This window comes from Octopus bimaculoides, chromosome 3, assembly GCF_001194135.2.
Source record: "Octopus bimaculoides isolate UCB-OBI-ISO-001 chromosome 3, ASM119413v2, whole genome shotgun sequence".
Taxonomy (NCBI): domain Eukaryota; kingdom Metazoa; phylum Mollusca; class Cephalopoda; order Octopoda; family Octopodidae; genus Octopus; species Octopus bimaculoides.
Window position 1 is genome coordinate 63,301,271 of NC_068983.1, and position 9,646 is coordinate 63,310,916.

At 37.6% G+C, this 9,646-nt stretch overlaps 1 protein-coding gene across 2 annotated transcripts in view; it reads right to left on the bottom strand.

Moving 5' to 3' along the window:
- LOC106880771 (meiosis 1 arrest protein-like) overlaps positions 1–9,646 on the bottom strand; it is a 147,285-nt gene that overhangs the window by 17,001 nt on the left and 120,638 nt on the right. For both annotated transcript variants that reach the window (XM_014930867.2, XM_014930868.2), the window contains exon 10: positions 2,430–2,531. In XM_014930867.2, the coding sequence (XP_014786353.1) occupies positions 2,430–2,531 (102 nt within the window). The remainder of the gene's footprint in view (positions 1–2,429; positions 2,532–9,646) is intronic.

The window sequence follows — 9,646 nt, forward strand, 5'->3', positions numbered from 1 at the left end:
ATACCACCTGACTGGCCTTTGTAGGGTTTTCGAGCGAGATCGTTGCCAGTGCCCCTGGACTGGCTCTTGTGCGGGTGGCACATAAAAGACACCATTTCGAGCGTGGCCGCTTTCGTGCGGATGACACGTAAAAGCACCCACTACACTCTCTGAGTGGTTGGCTTTAGGAAGGGCATCCAGCTGTAGAAACTCTGCCAAATTAGATTGGAGCCTGGTGTTGCCATCCGGTTTCACCAGCCCTCAGTCAAATCGTCCAACCCATGCTAGCATGGAAGGCGGACGTTAAACGATGATGATGATGATGATGATGATGACTACTACTATTATTATACAAAAGCTGTTACATGCTAATCTAATTAGCAGAGATGCTATCCTGAGGCCTGGTGACAAGTCTCTTCAAATCTCAAGAATCTTTCTTAGGATTTTCTGCAGGTTAACAGTATGTATCACAATTCCATGATTCGTTAGCCTCTTAAGCAGCACTTTGGGTACTGAGCAGAGTGCAGTAGCTACCACAGAAACAAGTTTCATCTTTGTGTTCTACAATCTCTTCGTCTCTATGGTTAGGTTCTGATATTTCTCAGTGTTATCAGTTTCCTTAATATCCACTCTATATCATGGAATTGAAAAGTCTTTAATCCTACTTTGTTTTTACTAACTTCTGTAATCACATCTGGTCTACCAGCTTCAATAGTATGATCAGTCTTTCTGGAGAAATTTCCTGAAATCCTACAGTTGTCTTACCCCATCACAGCCTCTGGTTCATGTTCATACCAATTTTCTCTCATTTTAAGTTGGCGAGCTGGCAGAAACGTTAGCATGCCGGGTGAAATACTTAGCAGTATTTAATCTGTTCAAATTCCACCGAGGTCGACTTTGCCTTTCATCCTTTCAGGGTCGATAAATTAAGTACCAATTGCATACTGGCATCAATCCAATCATCTGGTCCCTTTCCCCCAAATTTTAGGCTTTGTGCTTAGAGTAGAAAAGAATTTTCTCTCACTTTGAATCCACAAATTCGGCTAACATTCCAATGCATTCTTTTACTAAAACAGCTAGGCATGATACCGTTATACAATTTTTATGCTAACATACTTCTCCCAACAGGGAGATATACTTTTGTCTCATTTTCCACACATTTGCTCTGTGACTGAGTTTCATCAATTTTTATCTTTACCAAATTCATTTTGATAGCTTGTTCCTATAAGGCTATAATTAGCAGTGCAGTTTCTTGCTTCAGGTTTCCATCTATAAGCCAAAACCCGATTTCTTCACTTCTGACATCCTCAGCTTGTTTTATTCATTGGCCATGGAGTTCTTTGTCTTTCCAAATATTTGTTATGTCATTCTTCTTTCTGTTCTTGAATTCTTTCCCCATTTCAGTGACTTCAATATTTCTAACTGCAGAGAAGAGTGTTTCCTCACTATAAAAGAAATAGTTTTTCAAGCCCCAAATTGTAGCAATGGTGTCTTCTGCATTAACAAACCTTTAGCTTCTTTTATTCTTGCTAAATAGAGCCTGTTGATATTACTTTTAGGGTGGTGTGGATTTTGCATTGTGAGCAAATCCTAGATCAGTCAAATAACTGTAGCTTTTTCTTATTATCAGTATTATTACTATTAGGAATCCTTACTACACCAGAAAAAATGTTTAATGGCGTTTCCTCCATTTTCACATTCTGAGTTCAAATGCCACCAAGGTTGACTTTGCCTTTCAGCCTTTTGGAGTTGATAAGATAAGACCCAGTTGAAGACATGAGTCAATGCAACTAACTTAACCCCCTCCCTTGAAATTGCTGGCCTTGTGCCAAAATTTTAAACCAATATTATTAATAGGGCAGTGGACAGGTAGAATTGTTACAGCACTGGACAAAATACATAGTGACATTTCTTTCTGACCTCTGAATGCCTCCAAAACTGACTTTACCTTTCATTCTTACATTAATAAAAAAAGTACCAGTCAAGTACTGAGGTCAATGTAATCCAATTCATCCTCTCCCCTCAGAATTACTGGCTTTATGCCAAAATTAAAAAAGAATTATTATAAGCAGGATCATTAGCATTTTAGACAAAATGCTTAGTGGCATTTCATCTGACATTATGTTCTGAGGTAAAATTCTGCCAAGGTTGACTATGTCTTCCATCTTTTTGTGGTCAATGAAATAATTACCAGTTAAGCACTGGAGTTGAAGCAATTGACTAGCCCCCACCCCCAACTCTATCAAAATATCAGGCAACAACAGAACTAGCAGTTTTATTAGTAGTAGCAGTAGCTATAATAGCAAAAATATAGTGATGACAACGATGGTTATGATGACCATAATCATTACCTTCATAATCATCAAAAAGCAATGCAAATAATAAAAATAGCATAAAATTTACTAAAAAGAATGTAAGATTTAAACTTCAAATAAGACAATATCATTTACCTTTTCCAACAAGATATGGCAAAGAGCCTGGAAGTTGGCTCTGTTGCTTTCAAGCTCATCCCAATCAATTTTCCAAGAACTTGTTGGCTCCAGTATATAGGGCTGTAAAATTGTACAAAGAACTTTGTTTAAAAACAGACATTACTCTGAATATCTATAGCTTTCCAAATATGTCTCAATATTAATACAGACAAAAGCATGAGATATAGAATATATATAAACAACCAATAGATTGCAATCTCCATACATACACACACACACACACACATATATATATATATATCATCATCATCATCATCATCTGTTGTCCATGCTGCCATGGGTTGCATGGTTTGACCAGAGCTGGCAAGCTTCATCGGACTCCAGTCTGATTTGGGATGGCTTCTATTGCTGGATGCCCTTTCTAATGCCAACCACTTTAAAGAGTGTGTCGGATACTTTTACATGGCACCATACGGGTGCTTATACATGGCATATACATATACTCACACACATAGATATATATATATTATTATCATCAATATTGTTGTCCTCTTAACATGCACTTTCCCATTTTTGCACGAGTCAGATGGAAACCATTGAGGTAGGTTTACTATGGGTGGATGCCTTTCCTGCCACCAAACCTCATTTGATTGCAAGCAAGGTAATATTTTCTCATAACCAAGGCAGCAAGCTGGCAAAATAGTTAGCATGTCAGGTGAAATACTTGGCAACATTTTGTATGGCTGGCAAGATTGACTTTGCCTTTCATCCTTTCAGGGTCAATAAATCAAGTACTACTTGAACAGATGCTTCCCCAAAATTGCTGGCTGTGTGCCAAAATTTGAAACCAGTATTTCCTCATAACCAAATAAGTTTCCAGGGAAGATTGGAAATGAATGGTGCTGTTTGTATGATGATGGCAATCATTTACAATTATCGTGTGTTGTCAAAGTAAGAAAGTATAAACACACAAACACACACACACACAGAAGCATACGCACACACATGCACACATATTTTTATACAACAGGCACCTTTCAGTTTCTGTCTATCAAATCAACTCATAAGGCCTTGGTTTGCCAGGAATAAAAGTAGAAGGTACTTGCCACAGTGAAGCTATATCTATAGATATATATTCTTTAATTCTTTTACTTGTTTCAGTCATTTAACTGCAGCCATGCTGGAGCATCACATTTAGGCGAACAAATCGACCCCATGACTTATTCTTTGTAAGCCTAGCACTTATCTATCGGTCTCTTTTGCCGAACTGCTAAGTTACGGGGACATAAACACACCAACATTGCTTGTCAAACAATGATGGGGGAGAAACACGTACACACACACACATATACAACGGGCTTCTTTCAGTTTCTGTCTATCAAATCCACTCACAAAGCTTTGGTCAGTCCAAGGCTACAGTGGAAGACACTTGCCCAAGGTGTCATGTAGTGGGACTGAACCTGGAACCATGTGTTTGGGAAGCAAGCTTCTTACCACACAGCCACTCCTGCACCTATATATTACTAGTACACTAAACAATGCTTCTATATTTGCAAAATAGTAGTAGATTTTTCTTGTATACTAATGCTTCAGAATTTCATCTTATCCCTTTTAACTTATTCAACACATAGTCTTTTATTCATTTATTGGTCTTACTCACTGGTTTGCAGCCTAACTGGTGTACTACTTGCTAGGGTTCAGTTGATCACATCAACCCCAGTGGTTATTCCAGTGAAGCCCTTATTTTGTCAATCTCTATATGTTGAACAATTAGGTGATGTGACATAAAGGGATACAAAAAAGAAAAAAAACATTGGCTTTTAGACCAGTGTAAACATAAACAGAGATATGGAAACAGAAACACCCACATGTACATCTCAAACATACACACACACACACACACATACATGCACACATATCCAGCATCAGCATTAGTACCAAGATCATCATCATCACCATCATGACCACAACCATTTTATATATTTTCTGTGCTGACATGAACTGGACTGTTTAGCAGGATCTAACAAGACAGAAGACCATGTTTTGCACCAATATCTCAGTTTTGGGATAGTTTTGGGAGGCTTACGGAACATCAACTTTACATAGAGTATTGGGCGGTAGGAGAAAGAAGAAGAGAAAGTAATGTCAGGGTAGGGGGATAGAGTGATAAATGGCAAGGGTCACAGTGTGATAAATAACCAAGTGATGTGATGGGTCAAGTAGGAAGGTGCCAGGACTCTTCTCCACACACCACACATATACACATTCACATGTATCAACATCATTATCATCATAATCATTTTAGGTTCAGTTTCCATACCTAAAGAGATTGGATGGTTTGTCATAGTTCAAGTCAGTTCTTATAAGTTACACAGGTTTATTGTTGGGAGAAGACAGTAGGAAGAAACTAGCAGAGGTAAAATTAGGGGAGAGATGGGGGAAAATAATGTTAGTGGTTAGTAAAAGGGTGTCAGAGAGTGGTAAGGATGGTCGGGGGGGGGGTGAGTAAGAGATCAGTGCTATTCAGCATTATACACTAATGGGCAGAGTGGTTCATGAAGGAGAGATAAAATGATGGGGATTAAAAGCCAACATCTATCCTGATTGTAATATATCCAAGACAGTATGATGTCAGATGAATCTGGGAGCCTTATTATTCAGGACAGAAGGTGGGATAGCAAGATATGGATGGTGGAAGAAAATATTCAATATGCATAGATCAAATGCTTTCCTCTCATTAACAGATGGCATGGTATGGTGAGTAGAAGAGATGATGTGGAACAGGGAGGATGTAAAATAGGTATTAGTGATGGGAGAAGAGATGATGAGATGTGAGGGTTTATAAGCAAGAGTGTATACAGAGGCTGCATTTTCTGCAGTACTGCATATAACCAGTCAGCACAGTCTTCTATCATATACCTCATCAGATGTAGTATCTTGAAATCATTTTCCACCATCTCTTCCCAAGTCATCCTTGTCTCTCTCATCCACAGATCCCATACAGTTTCAGTACTCTGCACTAGTTTATGTACTTGTTATCTTCTATCCATCTTCTCTCATGTTCCCATACTATTGCAGTCTCCTCTCGTGCATTTTGTGTCTATTTCTTATACTCGGTTTGTCTCTTACTTCAATTACAATTTGCTCATTCACATGAATATGATACATCCAATAAAGCATGCTCCCTTCACTTCTTTCTAGAGGTTGCAGATCCTCTCTATTCAAGGTTTGCATCTCACTGACATGCAGCAATACACTTTGCACACATGCATTATACAATCTGACTTTGAGGGAGAAGCCTTTGTTGCCAGAAAAGGTATTAGCTTTCTGAACTTTCTCCAGTCTTTTCTATTCTGGCTAATGATCTAATTAGTAGTAGGGAGCAGTGGTTTCAGAACTACTTCTATAGAGTCATCAGATTTGAGAGAAACTATTTCCTGATTACTCCCAGTGTTTATTATCTGAATGCACCCACTACATGGTAATTAAGGGCTTCTCTCTTAGAGTAAATAGCAGCTTGTATAAGGTGTGTGTATGAAATGCAGTACTGCATGATAGTGTGATGTGGTCCTTGAATGTATTGCAGAAACTGAAAAGAATTAAAGCAAGCATGCTTCACAAGATGTAAGTGTTAGTATGAAAAATGACAGATTATTTATGAGCTGAGAGTAAAACTGGATATGAGAAATCAGATACAATGTGCATGAGAAAAGATTGTGCTACAATGAGATGTAATGCAAATTAAGGATGACAGCTAAATAAAAAAAACTCATGCACATTTAATGTGAATGAAACCTGTGGATGTTGTATTTCATGCAGATGTCAAAGGACTGAGTTGAGTGGTAATTTATGATGTTGGCGAAGATATGACCATAAAAGATCCAGCCAGCAGTGCAAATATGGTGATTGTAAGTCACGAAAAATGGTGACAGTGTATGTTTGGAACTGTGGGTACATATTTATGTGCATTGCATGTATGTGCATGTATATGTACCACCAAAACTGTCTCCTTCACACCTATACATCTTCTTATATCGCTACCACTTTCTTTCCTGCCACCTGCTACTCTAACACTCAGCCTTCAATGTTGTTCATTGGGATGGTACTCACTTCCTATTCATCTAACATCTTCATTACTCAACCACTCATTTCTCATTTCAAGGTCTATATATAAGGGACAAAATAGGAACTATTATAACTCAAAGAGGTGACAGGAGAAAAAGAGAGCTAAAAAGAAACAGATGGTGACAGAAGTGGGGATTTAGTATGCATTGACCCAGTGTTTCATTCATTCCACAAGTGGCAAGGTACAAATGAATAGAGGAATGATAGCAGAAGGATAATGAGATATCAAATAAGCAAGAAGAAGAAGTAGAGATTTAGCAGGTAAACAACAGGTGATGTAGATACGTATATATTCCAGCTTCCATTACTGCTCCAAGGTGGCTGGGTTTTCTTCAGTATCACGTATCAGCAATAAAAATGGTCCTTTAAGTGTATCTGTTCCTCTTTGTGAGAGTTGACCATTTTGTGAATAATTGTGCATATGCATGTACAGGGTATTTGGGATGAATTTGACAATTTCTTTTGGAACCTTTTCACAATAACAGCTTGATGTATTGATGAATAGTCAATGGCATTGGGGTACAAAAAGATTAAAGTTGTAGTTGAGAAAAAGTTAATTGACATGGAGGACTGGAAACCATCTGAATATTGGGAAAGAGTTACCTGTATCATGATGATTTGCACCGAGTATCAAAATGCCAACATCATAACTGCTGCTCAATATTCTGTGAACACTGTAAAAACTGTATGACATGATGTGGAGATCTGCAACAGAAACTACAAAGCAATGACCAACAGAAACGGACACAGCAGGCATTCTGACTGCATCTGAATTCTGGAATTCATCCCAACATCTTTGAACAGGACCTTAGGTTCAATTCAGATGGTCATGTGAAGAAGCCAGAAACTGTGGTCAGTCTCTGGCTGGAAAGTGTTGCTACTGGAAGGCCATATGTGTGGCAGTAGGGTTTGAACCCTTTCCATACTTTCGGAAAATGTCAGAAGTGGTTGTTGGAGAATTTCTATGACTTTACCAGCCCTGATTTTTGGCTTCCTAATTCCCCTACTTGTAATCCCATGGATAACTATGTGTTGGGCATAGTTGACAAAAACACCAACCACTCTTCCTGCAACACCAAGTCTGAGCTGGTGGCCAAGATCAAGGAGGTATTCAATGACCTTCCTAGGGACACAATGAAGAACACATGCACCAAGTTTTGGAGCCATCTTCAGGTTGTGGTGGAAGCTGAGGGCAGCTAATTTGAGTAAACTGTAATCACCCAGCCATAATCTAGTCGATATATTTTGATCTTTTGAAATACTTTTATTTTTAGATGGAATATTGGTGTCTTCTTTCCCTTTTATGCAAACTATCAAATTTATCCTGAATACCCTGTATACATACATATGACCAAGCAACAAAAACTGCTTTCCAGTACTGAATGGTCGATTCCACAGATACACAATAGTTCAATGGAAACAACTTCTCAAGTGTTCATAAGAATAACACTAAGTACATTTTTATCTTTGGAAAAGATCTTGTTCCCTTGAATGTGTGTATGTGAAACTTTGAAGCACAATCCAGATACTCTGTTCAATTATAATTGTAGCTTTATTTACAACAACATCAAAAAATACCTTTGGAATGAAAACTCAGGTTCAAAATTATCCCAAGACACCTGATGCAGGCTGGAGGGTATATCAGCCGAAACATTGGGTTAACAACAAACAAGATGCGGACAAATATCTGTCAAATGTAAATAATGTAAATAATGTACATAATTCCTCATCTCTTAAATATAGAACTGTAATTGTAACTTTACAACTATTATTGAACAAACTATGTGTAAGTTACATAGGCTCAACTGTTGGAATGTGTGTCTGCTAGAGGGTGAAAGCAATAAAGACTACAATTATTTCTATAATTTTGACAAAAAAGATAGAAATATGATGAGAGTATAAGAATAGTGATCAATTAATAACAGCTCTAAAATGTTTACAAAAGAATTTTAAGGTTTTATAACATTTAATTTGAGAAAGAAAATGTTCTGACTTCAGATTACATCAATAATTTTGCATATAACATTCTATACTGTTTAACTGCTGAATGATGAATGAAAGTATTCAAAACAGAATAAGTAATTCCATATTTATCAAAGTGGAGAAAATCTAAAACTGCTAAATAACAAAACAGTTATAGCAGAAGTAGCTTATCATCTTAGTTAATGTTTACAAGCATCTCATTTATAACATTTTGCAACTTGTAATTACAGACGAATGCATCCACTGAATAATGCAGCAGACAGGTAATAATTGCCTACTATATTCATTCTCATAAGTAATTTGTGAGATTGGTTAAAGTTATTTTAATGACTCAATTTTGAAATAATTTTGAATTACTAGTTCTAACAAATTATAATGGTATAATAAATGCCCAATGGTAATAGAATGGAGCGTATATTACATTATGAATAAATATACAGCAATGGAAGTGATAAGATACGCTGTTAGTCTAGATTATGTTTAAAGAATCCATATAGACTTTTGATTACCATCATAATACAATCATATTTTTTTAAACATTAATTTGTAACTATTCAAACTGGCTGAGGAAGCTTAAAAGAGGAACATGGTTATCTGATTATGCTGAGCTACCAGTATGAAATATATATATATATATATATATATATATATATCATATGGGTGTTGTTGGTGTCACATAACTGGCACCTGCACCAGCGGCAAGGAGAAAACACCTTTTGAGCATTGGGCCCCAAGGGCTGCTGTCACGTTTGCTCTGAGTCTGCCTGTCGGCCGAGTCTATCATGGAGATTGCTCCGCCACCTTCCTCAACTGGGAAGGCACGGTAGTCTTCGTCGCACTGGTGGCCATGGTGAAAGAATGTGTGTGGTGGACTCGAGCGAAAGGATTAGAGATAAACACTTGCCTCTCTGGCCAATCGCTCATCAACTTTTTCAAGTACCACTTGAAAAGGAAGGTGAGAATGTAGAGGTAGGTTTTGTTTTGTTATGGTGCATGCGAGTGATGAAACTTTGAGAATGATCCTGTAAATCGAAAAAAACAAGAGAGAGAGAGCACTTTGTTCCCATGTGTTTATTCCCTCCCTGCCTGATGTTACCGTGGTCTTTTCCGTAGGCTTTTCTTTCCAC